The 23,261-nt window shown below is 40.9% G+C and overlaps 1 protein-coding gene across 4 annotated transcripts in view; it reads left to right on the forward strand.

Annotated features, from left to right (window-relative positions):
- Positions 1-23,261, forward strand: part of il1rapl2 (interleukin 1 receptor accessory protein-like 2) — a 574,681-nt gene that overhangs the window by 352,008 nt on the left and 199,412 nt on the right. Inside the window, exon 1 of one of the 4 annotated variants that reach the window (XM_049586236.1) lies at positions 22,188-22,314. The exons of the other annotated variants lie outside the window; for them this stretch is intronic. Within the exon in view, the coding sequence (XP_049442193.1) occupies positions 22,304-22,314 (11 nt within the window). The 5' untranslated portion in view covers positions 22,188-22,303. Of the gene's footprint in view, positions 1-22,187; positions 22,315-23,261 lie in introns of those variants that run through there. 4 annotated transcript variants of the gene reach the window in all.

Consider the following 23,261-nt stretch of genomic DNA (forward strand, 5'->3'; position numbering starts at 1 on the left):
AGCTATTTAAAAAAAATGTTTTTAATGTGAAATAATAATGATAGTTAGTAAATAATTAGTGGTTCTTTTTGGGAGAGTGCCATTGGAGAAATGGGCCTTAATGGAGCAATGCGGGTTTGTTTTCCTGATACCCATCTGTCAGACAAATGGGCTTTCTGGTCTTTCAGTTCCATTGTTACAATGGACACTTTTCCAGGGGTTAGGCAGCAGACAATGTGTTGCAACATTCTCAATTTGAGACTGACCAGGGGTCTTTATTGGATGTAACACCCACCCCCCTTCTCTCCCCTTGTTTCCTTCTAATCTCTTGACATTCATTTTGATAATAAAGGCATACGTTGCCCAAACCATCCTTCAAAAAAGGCCTGGTACCCCATTTCCTTTGTAAGAACTCCAGCAGTCCAGGAACCATTTCAGGAGCTTACATACCTTACCTGCATTTTCAACTGTGAGAGGAAGAGTCTGAATTTAGTTTGTCAGCCACTGAACGTTGCTCATTGGTCAGTTACAAACCTTATGGCTGCTACAACTTGTGCACATTCACGTATTAAACAAGCACTAGTTGCCTGTTAGGAGGAAAGATGGACATTTTTTGTGATGGTAAAAACAAAGTTATGGAGTTGATTCCTAGTCCTAAAAACAAGCTGAGAATGTGAACAGAGTGAACGAGAAAATGAGAACTCAATTTTAGGGTGCATTCTAAAGCAGAAATAAATTAATAAATAGATAAAAACACTTAGCATACTGTTGCTACTTTGGAGTCAGACACTCTGGAGCCTTCAGCCTCCTTTTTATTCACCTCTACATGTCTCCTTGGCATCAGTTCATTACATCCAACTCAATGAGCAGAGTGGCTCCACGGTAATAACAATGATGACTGTGTTGTTGTTTATTTGTACGTGAAAATTGCATTACAGACGTGATTCCTAAATCCGTTATCAGACTAATTTCCCTAATCTTCACAGTCAGACATGATGGCAATGCAAACAAGAATGTTCAAAAAGGACTTTTATTTTGTAGTTTATTTCCCTTTACACTTTAGTTTATGTGCATCATACCCTATCCCCTAAAATATATGTTTATGTAACACTAATTTGTTTTCCCAATTAGACTGAAGTGGGAAATTGCTGCCTGGATTAAGTTCACAGGAAGAGTTTTTTGGAGTGAAGGGATTGCTTCATTTTAGTACCAAATGGAAGTCGTAGGGAGGTAGTTAGGGTGAATAATGAGTGTACTAAACACAGGAGTTTGACACCGCAAATCAGAGTCCTGTCTGCAGTCCAACAAACATGTTGTGTCTTATGCTTCAAGTAATTGTTGACATTTCCATTTTAAACCAAGACCTAGATCTCTCCCAACCTTTACTATGCAGAATTTTCTTACCTAAATCCCACTAAAAATGTGTGGTGGTGTATTTATCTGCAGAGACCCTAATCTGCCTGTAATTTCTTATTTTCTTCTTATTTTGTTGTGTTCTGGACTTTCTTGGGATCAGCGCACAGGTGAGGTAGGGACTTTCTAAAAAGATAGCGCCCAGGTGCCAGACTGTAAGCAGCATGCATCCAAGAAGAAGCTGCGAAGATGGTGGACACGGCGCCAAAACCAAAACAAAACAAAAGAATTAATATAGTGAGGTGAAATGCCAAGAAGACAAAGCTTGGTCCAAAACAAGAGTGAATCTGGGCTTGGCTTTTACTTTCACTTTTGTTGGCAATACTGTTTACATAAAGGAACCAGCAAATACAGTCAGTGAACATTTTATTGTAATTAATAAACATAATTTCACGGTTTGATCTATCTGGTCAAAAGGGGGTGCATGTTAAGATTTTACTGACAGGTGATTTTTTTGTGGTCATATGAATAAGGACCATTCTCTCTTAGGAACATTGGCAGCAGTAGAAGGACATGCTTAAACCTCTGCAAAAAAAAAAAAAAAGAGTTGTGGATGGCTGATTGGGTGTAGAAACTGTCTGACTTTTACACTTGATGCCAGGGTTTGCATCCTGTCTCTGACCAGCAGTCAGTAATTGTTTCTTTTAATCTTTATCACAGTCTTTCTCAGCAGTTTTAGTTGCTTAAACTTGGCCGAACCTTAGCCATAGAGGTAACTCATCAGAAAACATCTGTGTGGGTAGTTTTGGAAGACGCTGACCAACAACCAATGTATTGTTTAGGACAAATAGTTGTTCAAGCCTGTTCTCATCTCAAGGTCGTGAAATACTGACGGCATTGTCACATCCCTCAGTGTGTGACAATGCTGTCAAAGTCATTCTTTAGCATCATTATCAGATGCACCAGGCTTTCAGTGATTCCAACATAAACCCATCCGTGGAATACTTGATGTTGAGAGCAACTGATGTAGCATAAAGACAGGGATAGTCAATTTTGAGTGGAAGGGAGGAGAGGTGGATGGGTCAAACAAAGTTGACTATCACCCAGAAAACCACAGTATGATCTGTGTGAAATAGGGATCCACAATATTGGATTTTTTGCTGATATCCGATCACGTCTCTTTCTGTGGTGGAATTAGCATCATATTATGCATGTGTACACTCATCGTGATGGCCCACCAGCAGACGGACACATGAAATAGTAAATGAAATGAAATACTTTTCAATGAAGATAATATTCATTCATTGTGTAAAATAAGAAAAAGCATATTGGCCAACTCTGATAGTAGTAATGTAAACATAAGTAATGTTACATAATGTTACACAATTAACAGTCGTTGTGCACTGATGTATCTGTGACGGATTTATGTGACGTATTTACGTCACATTACATTACTGTTGCATATGAAATATACTCATTTTAACTCATGTTTTGTTTTGTTTTTTCTAAACCTTACCAAGTAGTTTTGTTGCCTAAACCTAACCATGAACATTTAACAATATTAAGCATATTTTACAATGTGTTTCAGTTGTGCGTCACATGGAGACACTAAAGGGTGCCCTGTTCATCACTATAAGATGCCAAGGGCATTATAAAGAGTCAGTATTTGACGACCTGGGAATGAGAACGCGTTGGCAGTTGTTGGGTGACTGGTTGCATGACCAATAGGTGCTTGACAGCACAAAAGAAACTGCTGTTTGTCAGCTTAAGTTTCAGCATCATAATTCTGTCTCACTTTCCATGAAGCAGTTTCACTTAGTTGTCAAAAGGCAGAATTCTCATTTCCTGTTTTTTTCCTATAGATATGTGTACCTCTGTCTCGCAGCTTTTCCCCTGTGGTATTCCTAGTAAAACAAACCACCTGTCTCTCTTTGCGTTAGAGGATGAATCTACTCTCTGTGGACACTCACACACAAGAAACGCACACATAGTTGTCACAAGGGTGTTTTCTAATGCCAGCCAAATGTTTAACCTTTCCCTTCATCAGATTAACAGACTCAGAGCAGCAGATAAAGACAGCGAGTGGAAGGTGGAAGAGAAAAGAGATGAAGCGAAAGAGAGAGTGGAAGACAGACAATAGCGGTGGGAGAGTAAAACAGAGAGGAGGGGAGTGCAAAATAGGAGCAGAGAAGGAGAGAGCGGTCATTTGAAGTTTCTTTGGCAGTCCTCTATGACTTGGCAGCCATTTAGTCGGTACCACTCTCTTGCCAATGTGGACCAACATGTGCCAGTGCATGCCAACTTGAGCCACTGCCTGCTGCCCTGGCCAGTCTTTAAAAAAAAAAGTAGGCCTTGGTTTCAGCACTTTGATGTTCAAGGGGTTTTAGGTTGCTCTGAAATACGATCTGACTTGGTTGAGCTACGAAGGAAAGGACTACGTCAGAGGAGAAAGGAGGGCAGAGGAGGGTGTGTGAAGCAACCTGTGTTTCAGAGTGGTCTAGTGTTAGAAAGGCTGCTCGGTAAAGCAAAAGTAATGGTTTGATCCACAGGACATCCACAGCTCTCCTCTTCATGCTCTTTAGGAAGGCAGTGATCTGCATTAAAGTCATAGCAACCATGATGTTATCCCTTAGAGTAGCAAACAGTTTCAATAAAATGATCCTTCCCGGTTACTGATTATGACCCAACAGACTTCCCCATTTGAATGTTTTTCATTTGGTAGATGCTTTTGTCCAAAGTGACGTACAAAAGAGGTACAGTCCAAGCATTCAAATATTCAGTGCTGCAACACTCCGTTCCATGTTCCACCTGACACAAGTGCCACAACAGCACAGACGCTGGGAGTAAGGGCGTTTTATAGATATGAGTGATTCATGCTGTGCCCAAATACGATGGACCATGGGGTCAAGTGTACTCAGATCCAAGCTTTTCTTATGATTCTATGTGGTCCACATTATTTTCTTGATAACAGATGGGAAAAAGGGGTTTAGCCAGGAAAATCTTTAATTGTTTCAATCATTGAAACAGTCAGAATTAAAAAGGTTTTGCTGGGATTATTTTACTTAGTGTGTGTGTGTGTGTGTGTGTGTGTGTGTGTGTGAGAGAGAAAACAGGTGGGGAAAAAAGGTCTTTCAGGTGAGTTGTTTTTTTGTGCCCACCAGAGGCTGAAGTCCACCACCATCTCATGTTCTAAATAGGACTTAAAACATTCAACTTTTCTTCCAGGTGATTTTTGAATTTCTCCATCCATTCTAGACACAAGGTACTCATATTGTGACAGTATAGCTAACACTAATGACATATTAGCACAGATTAAAATACATTACCAGCCAAAAGAAAGACATGACAGTAATGCTTCATAGTTTGCTGACATACATGGTGCATGGAGAGGCCTACTTAGAAAATGTGGGGCTGGTGCGCTTCAGCCTCTTGTGGCCAAAAAAATCCCCAAAACTTAAAACCTGCTAAAACTTAAGTTTTAGCTAAAAAAAAAAAAATTAATTCACGGATGAAAAGATGTAACCGGGAAGAATTCATCTTTTTTTCAATTTGACCAAAGTTTTTTCCACCTGCTTCCCAGATGAAAAAGGAACATTGCAAGATTATCCAGGCAAAACTTTACCGTTTTACCTGTTCATAAGTCATAAACACAGGAGAGAAAACTAGTTAGATCAGGCTAAGAAAAAGTATCACCGGATTTTGGAGTGTCTTTAGCTGTCAATCAGCCTGTGGACTTGAAGAGTTAAAGTTTTCTCTAAGATGTTCTTTTATCTACCTTGACATTAAACCAAGCCTCGCTTACTGTAACACTACAGTCCAGTGTCTAGCAATGACATTGCTGGCAGCATTAAATTAATTCATGTCAAATTCAAGAATGTAAATGTTAATATAATGTGCTTTAGGTCAGAAAACTAATTTAAAATATTCATTACAGTCCAAACACATACACATATTAACATGTCTACATAAATGTCTGAAGAGGTATATGAACTTGAACAGACCCACACAGGCAAAGATTTATAGAATATCAAGCTTGCACAGCAACTTCATTTTAAATACCAACCTGGAGGTAAATGCACTCAGTACTACACACAAATAATGCACGCAAACACCCACACACATTCAGTGGGGTCACCTTGGCCAGGTGACACTGCTATTCACAAACACACATTTGCTTATCATGCTGCGTAACCCAAGCTAAACCCAAATCTATTTTCACTCATTCAATAGCACTTCTGACCTCAATCATTCATCATACACTGTCAAACATTATGTTTATTCCAAGGCCTACAGATTTGGTAATATATATCTCAAGTATTTCTTCATATAAGTGAATGAGGAAAATGTGGAATCAGTCACCAGTGCGGCTGAACAACAAGGCTTGATTACAAACTGCCCAGGGGTCCCTCAGGGCCTGAGGGCTCCAGATTCACCATGTGGCAATTAGTTTGTGCTAATTTAATTAATCACAATTTGTTTGTTAACGGGGAGCACCACCTAAACTAAGAAATCCAATATGATATTTCCATTTCAATCAGTATTTGTGAACATGAGCTACTCTCTCTCAAAGCCAGAAACTAGAGACATCTCAAACTTGTAATGTCATTAATGGGAGCCTGATTTTGTGGACCCACAGAATGTTTGTTTCCTTTTGTTGTACCCAAAAAAACTTTGTTCTGTTGTCTTAGACCATAGGAAAAACATACAGGAATTTTAAAAATTGACAAAGCTCTCTTTTAACACAGCATATTACCCTGCTGTGGCTCAATCTGGATATTACTGATTTTTTAAAAATATATTATTTGAACAGTGATGTGCAACATGAGCACAATTGCTGCACAGCAGAAGTGTCAACCTTTGTTTTTGTTCAGATAAAGCTTCACTCAGTGCAAAAAAGTTGCTCAATGGTGAAGTGTTGTGACATCAGGATTTAATGATATGGGCAGTAAAGCATACTGTGAGATTTTTTAATATGGGTGTCTTTAACTGGAATTTATTTGCTTTTCTAGCTTCCTGTATCTGTCATTTTATGATAATACACTTCACTGAAAAAACAAGTAAGTTGTAATGTCTATGGATACCTAAAAAAGAGTAACTTTAAGAAAGTGAATTTTAGAAAGTTGCAAGATGCTTTCAGGTTTAGGGTTAGGGTTTTTTTTCCCACTGGTTTGCTTTATCTTCTCTGTCACTCATGCGGACACCAGCAGCATGCCGCTTGACTGGTTTCTGTTTTGCAATGTAAAACTCTGCGAAAACTGAAAACCAAACATGTTCAATTGTGTGCCTGTTTATCAAGTCAAGTAACATGTCTTTGCTTGTCACAAACCCAGTTGATTACTGTGTAACAAAGTTTAGCTTAAAGCAGCCTGGGTGGTGACTGAAGCATGTTTTCTCCTCTGGGCTCACTGTTTACTGAGACCGCTCAGTTCTACATATCTGCGTACTCGGCTTGACCTGATCTGGTACATGTAGAGGTCCATACTCAGATATTTCGAGTCAATATAACACTCCTCCAGATTGAACAAATATAATGTATGTAAATAAAGTGATCATTCAAATTTGTGATGTCTCTGATGTAACCTGTCCATCCTGACACAGGTAAGGTTGTTGCTTATTGGTAGTGACATACATCGATCTGTGCTTTCACAGGTGGAGTTGCTGACCTTACACATAATAGCATATTAGCACTCAAGTGGAACATGCACACACCCATGCATAGATCTGCCCTTTTATACAATGCACTGACACTTGAACTAAAGTGGAAGAGCGTGTGAATTGTAGCCTAACTTACACACACACACACACACACACACACACACACACACACACACAGACACACACACATAATACCTGACAAACACACATGCACATAGACACATGCTTTTTACACAGCGCACACACTGACCCAACATTGAGCAAGGTGGTTGTGGCGTTGACCAATTTTCATGTGTCAGTGAGTTGACACAGGCTGGTGTGTGTCACTCTGAAAGTGTGTGTCTGCTGTGTAATTTGTGTGTGTGTTCTCCAGTAACATGATTATCAAAAGTATGAAATGTTTTTTGTTGTTGTTGTTGTTTTGTTTTGTTTTTGTTCCGGTGCTTTTGAAGTAGTTCTGTGAGTTTAAAACCATAAACCAGCCCAAAGGACCTGAAGACTTTTGTGATCATTAAAAAAATGACTCACAATTGCAGGAGCAGTTGTTACAGATGAATCTCTCAGCTGTGGCTTAAAAATAGTAAAAGTATTTCTTCCATCCGTGAGCTAAACCCGCTTATCCTTGAGGGTCACCAGGGGCTGGAGCCAATTCCAGTGGTTATTGGGTGAGAGGTGGGGTTACACCTTGGACACATGGAGTTCCTTTACACTTGGTGTTAACATGTGTTTGAGTGATTGGATCACAAGTGGACAGCTCTGTGTCTGTTCACACCTGGCAATAGAATGTGTCTCCACATGCGTCTTGAGTGACCACTTGTGACCGGATCTCTTTTCCCAGCTCTAGCTGCAAACTCATATAATCTCTGTTCACAAAGACCAAATGCATTGTTTTTCAACCAGCGGGAGGTTTGTCGCGCTATACGCACAGTGCCAATTTATTCGTTTACCTTAGGGCTGTACCTGACTAAGAAATATGTCAGTCAAATCAGATTTGACTGTTCAGTGATAATATGCAACAATTTGTTTGTTTTTTTTCTATATAAAGTTTTAAAGTTTGAAGGGACTCAGCAGGAAGTTTAGTGTGACAGCAGCATTCACTTAATATAATCAACAAGCTAGCTGCGCTAACAACAGAGCAGACATATGCAACAAATCTTTACTTTTAAACATAATGTTCTCTCAGAGCCTCATGATGAAGTCTCTTCTCCTCTATGCCGCTGCATCATGTTGGCTGCAGTCTGCACATATCATGAAAGTCAAGAGCACACTCTCCACAGCAAAATCTGGGGGACCAAAACGTCCCCAGGAGTACACTGCACAGCGCACTAACAGGCAAAAAAAAAAAGACTGCTCAACTTGAAGCAAACTCAGTTGACTTAGGAGTCCCTGCCTGGTGATTCAAGTCTGCGACTTTCAAGGGGCAGCCTTAGTTTGCTTTGAGGGGACAGACTGTGGGAGACTGTGGATAGCTCTGATGATCTTTGGTAAAAACTGTAAAGATATTCACAGATTCTTCTCGGATCAATAATTCTCAAGCAAAGATGTTTTCATGGAAACAAGCCGTCCTCTGAGCTGCACAAATAATATTGGTCTTTATGTGCAGCCGACTGTGAGACAAGTGTACAGGGACCATCTACGAAGTACAACGCTGAAAAGAGATGTACATTCAATAACATCATCATCTTGCAAGCTGTTGTGGATCTCCTCTCAGCGAGTATCGCAAACACAGATGACATCGGATGAGTAGGCGGCCCAGGAAGACATTAGCATACACACTGCTGAAAGAATGTGGATGTACGCGTCCCAGAGTGCCTCTGAATATGGTCTGAGCAATTAGATCTTAGTATGCATTGAGGATGCACTGGATGCATTCACACCTATACTAAGAGCTGTCCACTTGTGAACTAATCACCCAAGATGCATGTTAATACCTGGTGTAAACAGGGCTGCAGAGAGAGGCAACTATTCACAGTCACAATCACACCTACAGGCAATTTAGATTTGCCAATTAACTTAACCAGCATGTCTTTGGACTGTGAGAAAAAAGCTATAAAACCACCCTCTAGCTGTGAGGCGACAGTGTTAACCGCTACACCACTGTGCTGCCCCTATTTGTGTAGAGTATCATTAGAATTGAACTGATAACAGCATATACATTGCTGCTATTTGCTGGGAAATGTCTAAATTAAAGGCTAAACAAAGCTTTGAACGAGCAGAATTCAAAACCTCATTAATGAAACACAACACAGCTTGTGCACTAATACATACGTCCTTATGTAGAAGCATTTGTGTTCAGATACTTGCATGCAGAGAACTGTGTATGTGCTGGTGTGTGTGTGAATGTCTCGGCATGCGCAGGTGTCTGCGCTCTCTCTCGCTGCCTGTTAGTTAGATTGATAGTCAAATTAATCTTCAGCTCCGTCCAGGTATAAACACGCTGCCTGCTGGCCAGGATACATCCCCCTCTATTAACGCCATAATTCAACGCACCCTCCAGCTGCCTGCCCTGATCATACAAGGGTAATTGCAGGGTGGGTGTGCTTGATTTATTGATAGGGAGGATATGGTGGATTACAGGTTGATGTGGAGATTAATTAATGGCTCATTTTGCATTGTATGTAATTGGAATTTGTGTTTTTTTTTTGGTGAGCGTGAACACAAACACACACACGCAGAATGCACAAATATGAAATATTAGCGGTCAGCCAAAGTACAGAGCGCCTGGAGTTGTACTAGGAGTGGTGCTGCCCTGCTTGAGGACACTTTGGAAGTGATTGTGGACACAGTAGCAGATGTACAGCAATCCCATCAAATTATGATCAGAGTGCAATGAAGAAAAAAATCCTCATAGCCTCAATACATATGCTGTCTGTGTGCCAGTACGATAGCCCCAAACAGCACTTTCAACTCCAACATGAACTGCTGAGATGAAGGCTCCGAGAATGGAGGGAAAACTAATCCAGTTAGAAGACTGTCATAATTTGGAGTGGAGAATTTGTCGTATACTTTTGAAGCTGTAAATTGTAATTTCCATTTTACAGCATGTAATGTAATTTTAAGTAGTTTATTTACTCCCTTTTCATTTGTCAGTCATGTTGCCAGTTGCGCTGAAAGATGTTTTTGCTCACACCTAGCATCTGCTTCAGCATGGTGCATTCCTCATTTGTGTTAATAGATAGGCATTCATAAACACCCACACATATACACACAGCAGTAACAGTGGGATCCCATGTTTTATTCACAGCTGTCTTCAAATGCAAATACAGGCGACCAACTGTACCCTTTCTTTGCCATGTTGCAAAATAACAAGCCACACACAGTAGACCACACACATAAAAACTCTGTGTATATGTGTGTGCCAGACTTGAGCTTAACTTAAAACTTGCTGATAACAAAAGAGTTATGAATGTCAGCCACTCACATTAGACACAGAATGGCATCCACAAATCTTTCCTTTCACCTTTTAAATCTCCGTTTTCACCTCATTCATTTCCAGGAGGACAGGATGCAGCTTTACTGGACAGATTTTAGTGGCATTAAATTGTCAAGTCAGGCCAAATTTATTTGTGAGGCATGTTTGCCAAAACAGGTTTGTTACCTACAGTAAGTCCTGCACAGAGCAGCAGAGGACAACACATTTAGAACACTGCAAGAGAGAATTTGCTACAAGAAGCATTTTCACAACATGGACTAGTGAGCAAACGTGCTGTCCACATGCCTGATGATGTAACACTGCAGTATAAAGAGTTCAACATGTTGGGGAATACACATAATGGCTTTGTAGCTGAGAGTTAGATAATAAAATTAAAGTCATTCATGTCTGAATGTTAAACGTGAAGCTACGCGAAGCTGCTGCTTAGCTCAGCACAATCTATATGATTTGTTTAAAGAGGATCTGATTTACTCTTTCTCATGTTCATACTTGTGTTTTGGGTTTCTACTAAAATATTTTCAGGCTTTCATTGTCCTCATACTGTCTGTGCTGGAAGAGTAGTCACCCTCAATTTGTGGTCAGTGTTTCAGGTCTTCCAAATCTCTGTGTCTTTGCACCCAGCTGTTGGGGGCGTAGATGTATAAAGATAATTGGTTACAGCATTGGAGGCGGGGCTATGTTTATTCATATGAAAGTTGCTCAGTGGCACATGAAGTGAAAAAAGTTCAACTTACACATATACAATTAAATGGTTGATCAGCAGTGTTTCTACAGTGTGTGGCCTGTAGAGCAAAATGAGTTTTGCGGGTGTTGTGATGTTCTAAAAAATGCATCCACTGTTTTACAGACTCTTTTTTTTTTGCCATGTAGGTCAATACAAAAAAAAAACTTTTTTTTGGCCACAGGGCATGAGATAATGGTGTGATTTTGATGTTTGGCCATGACGATAATTGGCTTTAAAGTTTAGCGCACATCCCAAGGGCATGGTTGGCAGAAGTTTTCCTTGGGTTAAACCCAAACCAAGACTTTTTCCTTCACCTAATCAGTCTCTGCCAGAAAGCCCTCTGGGAAAATGTCATTCTTGTGCGCACTTTGATTGCAGCTGTGATGACTGTTACAGTAAGTAGCAGCACCTTTTACCATGAAAAACCAGCAATTAAAGCTTCTAAACACAACCAAACATATTCTGGCAGAATTTCAATCCAATATCAGAGAGAAATTTACAACATCAGCAACCAAGTTTATATGCATGTAGCATGTAGCTACATGTAGCAATATAGAGTAAGTAGTTTAGTTTAAGTTTATTTACTTTATTAATCCCCAGAGGGGAAATTCAATGTTTTCACTCTTGCTTGTCAATTACACACAGGTCTGAACACACACATGCACGAACAGGACCTATCCATGCACAAAGTGGAGAGATGTCAGAGTGAGGGGGCTGCCCTTGGTGAGGCGCCCCGAGCGGTTGGGGGGTTCAGTGCCTTGCTCAAGGGCACCTCGGCAGTGCCCAGGAGGTGAACTGGCACCTCTCCAGCCACCAGTCCACGCTCCATATTTTGGTCCGGACGGGGACTCTAGCAGGCGACCCTCCAGTTCCCAACCAAAGTCCCTATGGACTGAGCCACTGCCAGCCCAAGTAATGTAAACACTTGGAGTTGCGTGTCTGGAGCACATGATGATATAAAGAAACAGAGTATTCAAAATGGTCTGACGTCTGAGGTTTTTGCTCAGGGATTGCTTCTACATAAATGTGCCACATTATTTTTTAATTTTGGCCATATTTAATATAAACATCTGACATTGTACAATTATGTATATGACAGAAAATTATTTAAAGCATTATAGGTCCTCTTTAACTGTGCCCAGACAAATAAAAAGCACGATACATAAAACCCCCGCTAAAACCTCAATGTGTTGTTTTTACAGTGACAGTAAGTTTTTGCAGAGTGCAATACTGTACAGACCAAACCATACTAAAAACAACTGGCTATGCCACCTTTTATTGATACTGGGGTTCTCAACCTAAAAGTCCCCAGCACGCGGTACCTTTGTTTACTAATTGAGTGAATGAACCCTTTAATATTTCTGCAATCCCTACAAGCTGACACGTAATACCTTTTTTTGTGTGGATGCAATAATCCTATTATCACGACTTATCTCTCAATTACACAGTAAGACTTTATTTCCTACTGGTTGTGGCAGTCCGAGATACAGTAAATAGTGTTGCTGAAAACAGATTAGACTGCCAATAACATGGGCATGTGTCCCATAAATGATCCCGATAAACACCAGTGCTGTTAACACTGCTTTGCTGGCCTGCACGTTTCAGGAGAATGAAATATCCTGAGGCTATGAGATGCAAACACATCTCGAATAAGATCAAGATGAACCATAAATACCATCCCTTCACAATCTAATCTGTAGCACTATATTAACTCAGTTATTCAGTATTTCACGATCTTTGCTCATTTTTCTGTGTCTTGCAGCCTTTTTCTTGTCTGCTTAATAAAGTCCTGTGCCACATAAATGTCCTCCTCCCTCCTCTTGACAGATATCCACATTAGCAGCTGTCTTAAGGGCTGAGTTGTTCCATTAACAGCTTTTCTCTTTAGGGGGATTTCGGAGGTGTCATTTCCATGTGGAACTAAGGGGGACAAAATAATTGCAAGATTTTCCGTAGAATTTTACTATAAAGTCCAAACTCCTGGAAGTAAAAAACTTGAAGAAAACAGTAAATGCCAAACCAACCTTTCCTCTTGTGTTCCTGATAATATATTACATTTACATGTATTGATTGTGCACCTTCTTAGTAGAGCTTAGATCGGGCCCAAAAAATCCTGCCCGACCCGGCCCGAGCCCGTGCACGTTATGTCCGGGACCGGACCGGCCCGTCCAATTAACTGTAATTATGGGCCCGAGCCCGATTTAAACCCGACATTTTTCAATAAGTTGGCTGTTAGAATTAAGAGTATTAAACCACAAGTCTTGTTATTTGAATGACAGAAACATAGGATCTTAATGAATGGCGCAACACGGAAGCATGATTATGTAATAAAACAGATGTTTATTTTAGGATCCAGGTGGTGAAGGGCTGTGCGCGCACAATGTGGCAACATTGTAACTGAGGGCCGAATTCACAAAAGGATTGCGTGGCTTTTGCGGCCGCTAAACCGGTAAAAATGGAGCAAACAGATAGCGTCTAATTCACAAAGCACGCGCAGAGGGTGAAATGCTCCACTAACTGTGCTGCCAAGCAGATTGTGTCTCGGTGCTCCGGTGTTATTTGTACGTATTTAAATAAGGTAATATGCATATATTTGGTGCAAAAATATAATATATGTTTATGCAAATGAGCCTCATTGATAAACAACGTCCAATTCACTAACACCAGCACTAATAGCCACATGCAGTTTGAGTGAAGTAAATAACGTCTTTAGAAAGCCGGTGCAAACTGGGCGCTCCTCTGTGGAAGCCTCTCGCCCAGACTTTCCAGTGATCGTGGCAGCAGTGATCGTCTGTTAAATCAGTCTGTAAATATTATTTTGACATTATTATTATAATTATTATTTCTTTAATGGCATCCGAAGATACTGATGCGTTGAACAGGTGACAGTCTGCGGTCGTTCTCAAAACACACTTCTGTCACGCACTTCAAAAGCAACTTTCAATAATTTATTTTACAAAACGGGGGAAACAAACGTGAACAAAAACGGTTCCATAATTCATATTAAATTCAAAAGATAACGAAAAAACAGCTACAAGTGAGAGGGCATAGTGATAAAGTGGTCAAACTTGGTCAGATCCACAGCCTCAACCCATCCGACACTGTTAGACTGACTCACCAGCAGACATCAAATGAGGGTATACAGTATTCAGTACTTTGCCAAACAAAGTCTGCCATTGTTCTGCCACGGTGTTCTTGGCGCAAAGCCAGCATTTATACTTTGCCATGTGTGGCTTATTGCAATCTGGGGCAAATCAGGGGCAAACTGCACTCAGCTGCCAAACTTTGTGGGCGTGTTTGCGCTGGTATATCATTAGCGCAATATCCTTTGTGAATAAGACGTTAAGACGGAGCAAACTGCGTGTGCAAGTGAAGTGCAATTCAAGGTGCTATCAGCGGCCGCAGTTCATTCTTTGTGAATTCGGCCCTGAGTTTGTTGTAATTTTAGGCTATGTGTCATACAAAGTGTGGGTTAATTTTATTTTTCATAATACTGTAGCATCCGCCAGGACGTGTGGAAAGGATGACGCAGTTATTCTGCAATTAAACCACCGTTTATAACTGAACAGTACAGGCTACTGTTGGCTGTAACCACGCCAAAACAACCAACAAACAACAACTTAGCTGTAACTCCAACTGTGCACTCCTGCTCTCTCCTCCAGCTCGCTCATTCACACACCAGCACGCGCACTCACACAGCCCTCCTCATTTCCATCACACTCACCCCCCGCCCCTCATTCAGTCCCAAACATGCCATTAAGTCACAGAACATTGACATTATAACAGAACATTTACTGCAGGGTCGCTACAATAAATAGCCTATAACACTATCAAATCATAGCTTTAAAAAAAAAAAAAACGTCATATCTGACCAGGCCCGGCCTGGGCCTGTCAGAGGGAGGGGGGCTCCCGGCCCGACCCGGCTTGGGCCCGCGGGCTTTATTGCTCTCTTACGCTATGCATAAGGCTGCAGCCAATAGCTGGGTAGCTTAGCTGTTTCACAACTAATTGTTGTGAAACAGCTAGCCTGGCTTTGTTGACCATAAGTCTTGTCGTTACCATGAGTCTGTTTCAGAAAATCACTGCTAGTGGCACACAATTAGTCACCAAGTTGTCATTTTTACATTTGTGCTGGTTAGCAGATTTTGCTACCTTTGAATCGAGCAAAGCTAGCTGTTTCCTTTTAGCTAAAGTAAGCTACCCGGCTAGCTGAGGGCTCTGCTTTTTGGTCTTACATTTAGTATACAGTTGTTGACTCTGTATTTCCCCAAAAGTCAAATGATCTTTAAGGGGGCTCTATGCAAAATGTAGAGTGTATGAGTTGGTTCTTTTTTTTTTTTTTTTTTAATATACTTTATTAATCCCCGAGGGGAAATTCAATTTTTCACTCTGTTTGTCAATTACACACAGGTCCGAACACACACATGCACAAACTGGACCTATACATGCACTAAGTGAAGAAATGTCAGAGTGGGTGCCTTGCTCAGGGGCACCTCGGCAGTGCCCAGGAGGTGAGCTGGCACCTCTCCAGCTACCAGTCCACGCTCCATATTTTGGCCTGGACGGGGACTTCAACGGGCAACCCTCCGGTTCCCAACCCAAGTCCCTATGGACTGAGCTACTGCCGTTAGGACAAGGTCTCAATATGGATGTGGCTGAGCCAGCAGTAAGCAGCTAACGGTGCTAAATCCATAAACAGTCCTAAACTGCACCAACAGTTCTAACAGAGCTAACAGTGTTAACCAGTGGGAGAACAACAGGTGGGCTGTACGACACTTTCCCGATATGAGCTGTAACCGCTATATGAGCCTAGTGCAAAGAGGCAGAGATGAGCTAGCTAGTGCAATACACACCAGGCCCCCAGGAACACAACTCAATCTTGCTTCCAATTTTTCCCAGTGGTCACTGTCAGTATTGCAGCAAAGAAATTCTCCTGGGGCCCAAAAAACATTTTCCCCATTGACCACTATTACAAAAGAGAGGTCTGTGCAACTCTCAACAGGACACCTCGAAATGCAAACAGGGTGAACAATGACTCTCTTCTACAGATTTTGGATCTTTTTGGGTTTTATGTTTGTAAAACTTTCCTTGAGCCAAGTAAAGGGATTTAAAAATCTGTGATACCATCACAATGTGAAGTCTATGAGCCCAGCAGGAACTCGGGGGCTGGGCTAGCAGGAGAAACACTCCTGCTCATATTCAGTGGGCTGCATACCTGGAAGCTAGAAAGGAGGAGAGGAGATGGCGTGGTGGAGACAGAGGGCTCTAATTTCCTGGCGCAGTGCAGGGTGGCGAACCCTGCGCAGAGCTAGTTTTGAGCAGCGCAACCCGAGGCGTGCTCAGTTTGGTAGTTTGGCTGAGATGGGTGTGGCAGCGCAGCAGGAGGAGGTGCCAACAGATCCAGCTTGCCGCAGTGACAGTTTCGTGCCAAAAGGCTTCGCCTAAGGTGCGCTAAAAGCTCGCCATCTGAAACCAGGTCTACTGTCAGCGCAGGCGGAGCGCAAACGGTGTAAGCTGAAGTTTGGCTGATCGGCGGACAGTGCGCACACGTCACCAAAACTTCACAGGCAGGTTTCCAGAATATCAGGCACATTAACGATGCAATAAATAGCCACAAAAACCACCATTCAATGCAACTATCTGCAATCAGCACATAAATGTATCTCTATATCGACTGTCCCGTCACATCTGATGTCAGATCAAAGGGGATTGGCACCGTTTGGCACGTTTGGCAAGCGTAATGGAAACCCAACCTGATTTGATTAACACAGCTGCAAACTAATGAGTTCACATCCCTCTCAGACAACCACAACAGCCACAGCATCAGATAGGGAGTATATATTCAGCATCTGTCATCTTAGAAAAGCCAAAAGAAAAGAAACAGAGTGAAACTGTGAGAGAGAAAGAGAGAGCGCGCGCACACGAGAGAAACGCAACATTGATTTACAAATGTGGTGACCTCCTCCCAGGCTACCTTTGCATCATCGGCCCGTGGAGGTCTGCTCGCAGTTCCGTATATTCGGACACTGCAAGCATGGACCTCCCGGACCAAAACATCAGTTTCCTTCTGGGAGAAGTTTGGCCATCTGACGCTGCTGCTCTCTTCTGCCATGGCGAATTGAGTAAACTCTCATTACACCTTCGCGCAGCGCATTTAAGGGCGAGGAGAGGGGCTCATCTGATTGGTGTGATGTGTGTAAAACCCACTCCACGCCTTCTCTCCTTCCTCTTTCCGACTTGCGCAGGTAGGAGGGACGGAGGTGGGAAAGAGGAGTAGCTGCACCAGACGCACGGTGTGCCAAACTTGCAAAATCTGCCTGGCCACACCCAGTTGGCGAAGTGCGGGTGCGCTGCGCCCCCGCCTCGCCCGGTCTGCAAAACTAGAGCCCAGAGAGTTGAAGATAACTTGAGCTGACAGCTACGCTTGTTACTGTGAGTGAAATAAAACCTTCAGGAAAAAGCCAATACTTTATCAATACACCTGATCAGCTACATGTAAACATTTAGAAAAGTGATATTTCAGTCTGCTCTGTCTGCAGTCTCTCATCCACCGCCGCCAATATTATGTTATAAACAGGCACAGAGAGCTTTCCATCTAATGGCAAATTGTTACTAACAAGCTAAAACAACAACTGTTTATGTCTCAGGGTTTAGCTCAGTTTGTCTTGTAGCTTAAAACTTGTGGTCATGTGACCTGCAGGCAGTGACTCTCCTCAGCAGCAGAGAGGACAGGAGGACTGATACTGACTGATGTCTGTGTTCTTTATTCTTTCTACACTTCACTCAGTATTGTGATGTCAGGAATATGATTTATTGTATTAACATTTTTATTTTGTTTCCAGTGAGATATTAACTTTATATTGTGACTTTGCTGTTTTAATATTACTGTTGCTGCTCTACAAAAAATATTTAGTTATAAAATATTCAGCTTTATTCCTGTTGTGAATTAATTCGTAAAAAAAATAAATAAAATAAAATAAATCATTGTAAATGTTACACTATTAGTTCTCTGAGTATCTCTTTCACATACTGGCAAAAATTGGTATTTTGACAAAAAAAATCTCCAGTTGAATTAGTATCTGATCAAATCAAAAAGGAAATTCAGTCGAATTGGGACCTCTTGAATCTAAATCGAATTGATTCAGGAAATCAGTGGCAATACCCAGCCCTAATATGCAGGTGTGGCCGGACCTGCTTACAACGTAACAGAAAAGTGTGGATTACAACACACGCAGAGGGAGCTGGACTTTATTCTCAGTTCAGGACACCATTACTCTGCTATAGCTTTACATTGCAAATAGTGGTTTCTGCTGTATGTTAATGCTCTGAATGTTGCATACAGAACCTTTAAAAGATGTTGCACATGTTTTTGAAGCCCAAAGTTTGCATTTATATGGACACCTTACACTGTTCATGGCTGCCCTGGCTGGACAAATTAGCTCCCCTATCTAATCAATTGTGTGCTGGCAAATCACACCGAAGAATGTAAAATCAAGGAGGAATATTGAAAATAAAGCTGTTGGCAAGGAAGATAACAAATTGATTACTAACATCTTTGATTTCCAGAACCAAAGTTCTTCTCAGAAAAAGCCAATTAAAGGGGAGCTCCACATCATGTGAAAACTTTATGAAAATGCACTGAAAGTGCTGTGATATTCAACACATCCAGGAGATGTTTGGGATGCAGTTTTACTTTCTGATATCTCCTCTGTCTTTTACTTATTTGCTACTGCTTTAATTAGTGGTTTCCTATATTTCCCAGAATTTCGCAGAGGCCGTGAACTTATTTTGATCAAGCGTGGGAGGAATATAATAAGGTGAAAGCTTGTTGAAATCTGTTGGATATGCATTTTTAGTTACTGTATTCTCTTCTCCCAATAATCCCAAATATATTCACAGTTGTATATTACTTGTATGCCTAATTGGCAATAGAAAAATTGGCTATCACTGTCAATATTTCAGGTGAAAAGAGGGTTTTTATCAGTTAAGTAGGCTACAGCATAGCAACAAAATGTGCAGCTCTTGCATTAAATACTCTTGTGTCTTTTACTTCAGGGCCATTTTTACTAACTGAAGCATTTAAATGCATTCCACACAGAGCCACATATGAATACGCACCCACACACAGACACACAATTTGCATCCGTTAGAGGTGCACAGCATGCGCTAAATGCTTCTGACACAGCGTTTGCATTGCGGTCTAATTGAATCGTCATGTTTATGGTGAGATATGCATAATACATTTGTCTTTACGTAGATGCTGTTTTTATCGTTTAGTGTTAGGCCTCTGCTTTCTGGGTTGGACAGGCAGAGGGGGAGAGACCGTGACAAAGGCTGATACAATAGTGGAAAAGAGACGGGACGCAGCAGGAAGAGAAACAAGAGGAAGCTGTTTTAGTTCTCCCTTTTTTTTAGTTCATCTTGGTTCAATGTGTGCTCCTGGCGTGAATGTATAGAACAATATCATCAAAGCAACGAGATGAAAGAATGTTTTAACATAAAATCCCTTTCAGCTCTTGGATGCGTGAGTGTGTTTGTGTCAGTGCCTTTGCGAGGGAGGATCTGAATTGCTTTGAATTAAGATATTTCATCACATCAGTATCGATAGTGCATGTGGAGGTTTACCACATGATTCATGATCCACATACATATTTCAATGAACAAAATAAATTGTATTACTTACAAGCAACGGTTTTACACCCTCCCATACATCCTGTTGCTCCAGTGTGGGATTATGGACAGCATGCCAGCATCACAGTATCAAAAGAGGCGTGACGGGTGTGACATGTAACACCACAGCATAGGCCTCTAGTGTGACCTATAACATATCCATCCTCAGCGCTTTATAAACAATAGCAATGGCATAACATGGCTAAAACAATCATTTACCCTCTCTGTTATATGGCACCTGGTCTCATCCTCTGCGTGGAGTGTAAAAAGCTTTCTGACCTCTTTGTTTTCCCAATTTGCAAACATTTTCTGCTGCTGTTCTTCTTTTCTTTGAGTTAGCCACTAACTGCTATCAGCTACTTTTTAAACCTCCCACGACTGGTTGCACATGTAATACGTCATTAAAACACCACACCTGTGCTGCCCATGATCTCATCCTGCCTGCTATCCCTTTTACATAGACATCGTTTCAGCGCTTAAAGGCGAGACAACTGTCCCCCCATTCTGTGATTGTACCTTTTATACAGAACGGCAAGGTGGCATAATGATGTAAAATTCCCACCTCGAGGAGGCAGTGTAAAAGGAGCTATTGATCCTTTGGACCCCTTGGGGATCCCCTGTAAAAATGGCATTGACAGATCTTCAACTTTTAAAATGATTGTGGAAAACTATTTACATATCAGACAAAGAGCAAAATAAGCATGCATTTGAAGTTATGTTTTTTGCCACCTTGTGGATATAAGTCTAATATTCACTTTCTTTTAAGTGCTTTTTGGGCTCCGCTAATTCTTGAGAAGAATATCAGGCAAGGTGATAAATGCTTCATGTTGTTTACCAGCTTGTTGCTAACACTGTCTGTCTGTGATTCATTTCAAATATCATCATGCAGCCATCCAATCCATTGCTAAAATAGACATTTCATAACTGTTCCCTTAGATCACCTTACCAGGAAGAATTTGATGGTCAACAGCCTGCTTGTCACACTCATTACCTATAAACACAAGGATAGCCAAAGGAGTTCCAATTGGTGTTGTTTGGCACTTTATTTCATTTTCAGTCAAAACGGATGCATTTAGTTGGTACGTCTTTCCAGGTTTTGGTAATGTAATTACTGGCATCTAAGAGCATACCATGTGTGGTTCCACAGATGCAGGTTGTTGAATAAGACTGTAAAAAAGGGTAATTTATTTGTTCATTTGTCCGCCTCTCACATTGTTGGTTTTTATTCATTGTTTTCACAGTTTGTATTGACAAAATTAATACTGGCTGTGATGTGGCGCACAAAGAATTCTAGATAAATGTGAAGGGTTCATAAAAGGCTAGATGACATGTGTGTGAGACAAAGGAGAGAGAGCCACACGAGCATACAAGAAAAGGTAACTGAATCACTGGAGGAGAAAACAAGATGCTGTAGGCTGGAGATAGATTGATGACGAAGAGAGAAACTGAAAGATGGATGGATGGATAAAAGGCTTTCCAGGCCTCTAGTTCAATGCTCAGTGGTCTTGGTTAGGTCAATGCTTTAAAAAAAATCCTTGTGTCCCCTGTATGACACACACACACACACACACACACACACACACACACACACACACTGCACTGATGGGATAAGTGGTTTAGATCCACTTAAATGAGAGGTTATAGTTAGGGGACAATGGGTGAGTCCTGTGTGTTTGTGTGTGTGGGAGAGAAAGAAAGAAAGAGAGATCAATGAGGTCTTTTGTGTCTAGAGGTGAACTTGAGAGAACACACACAGCAAGGCCCACACACACACACACACACACACACACACACAGACACACACAAAACAATTACTATCACCTTGAACAGATTTTAGGACCGCAAATCCAGAATGATGTTGAAAACACCTTGCGTCACACACATCATAACAAACTTCAAAGTTTGTTCTTTTTTATTTCATTAGATGATTAGGCTCAAGGCTCATACTGTCACAAGTAACATCATAACACCAGGATGCAGTGCATTATCTCTATCCTTCAACATTGCTACAAAAAAACAACTCACATTTTCTCAACACAGTTCATGGAGCCTGCCCGTCTTGTAAACTATTGTTTCAGCTCTTTTCTTACACACATGATCCGTGTCAGAGCTGCATCTTAATTGGATCAGGTGTGCAAACACAAGGCAGAAGTAAACCTTGCAGAAAAACTAGGCCTCAAAATGGGGTTTAGAAACACTGCATCTGTCTCTAAAATAATATTTCATCATGTATTTTTTTTTTATTTGGAGTCATGTCTCTGGGTACCTCATGAATGTAAGTCCAATATTCGCTCTATTGTAAGCGATAACAAAGGGAAATATCTGACTTTATAGCTGCTAAATGGTCCACGATGTCCACCTGCTAGTTGCTAACTTATGTCTGCTGTTTTGCTGGGGTTTTTTTTTGTTTGTTTGTTTGTTTTAATAGCTTGTTAAAAAATCACAAACATACAGAAAAACAGCTGCAAACCAGAACAAAGAGCTGAAAGATGATAGCACGGTATGTAGAGCTAACAAAAATGGCCAAAACAGGTGATAATTGTTGATAAGTGTTTGTCCCAATCACATAGTGTTACTAATTTAATCCATTGCCAACAAAAACATAGATTAATGTACCTTTAAATGTATTTCCTAAGGACCAAAAAGGAAAAAAAAGAATTAGCCTAATCCTTGAAAAAAGCTATGCTCTGGTTTGAACGGAAAATAGTCACAAGCTACTCTGTTTTGTTGCAAATATAACTACTAGCTTGTTTTGTACCAAATATAGCTACTAGTTACTCTCTCTTTTGTACAAAATTTAGCTACTCGCTACTCTGTGTTTTGTGCAAATTTTTTCTCTGAGCTACTCCCTGTTTAGTATCAAATCTATTAGCTAATCTCTGTTTCATATCAAATTTAGCTATGAGCTACCCTCTATTGGGTGCTAAATTAAGCTATGAGCTACTTTTTGTTTTGTATCAAATTTAGCCACTAGCTACTCTCTGTTTTGTACAGGTATTAGCTATGAGCTGCTCTTTTTAAAGCCTAATTTAGCAACAGGCTACTCTCTGTTATGTACCCAATTTAGCTATTAGCTACGGTCTGTTTTGTACCAGATTTAGCTATTAGCTAGTCTACTGGCTACCGACTTTGCTGTGAAGCTGAAATTACAGTCCCAAAGAGAAGGTCATGACTACTGATTACGTTAAACGTAATTGCAAACATTTTGTCAGCATTTGATTAGCACTAGCATATTGTAAGCAATTAAGGCGCTGTCAGGATGTCATTATTCACTACAGTAGCTCTGGTAGATTTAGCTCTGTCAAATGCTTGTGCAGTGTATGGGATGAAACAACTGAGATCTACCATTTACTAAATGTAGGAAAATGAGGGCTTAATGTAGCTCCTTCAATATCAAAACATCTCCCTCACCAGGAAAGCACAGGTGTAAATACAGGTAAGGCAATT

This window comes from Epinephelus fuscoguttatus, linkage group LG9 (assembly GCF_011397635.1).
Source record: "Epinephelus fuscoguttatus linkage group LG9, E.fuscoguttatus.final_Chr_v1".
Classification (NCBI taxonomy): domain Eukaryota; kingdom Metazoa; phylum Chordata; class Actinopteri; order Perciformes; family Serranidae; genus Epinephelus; species Epinephelus fuscoguttatus.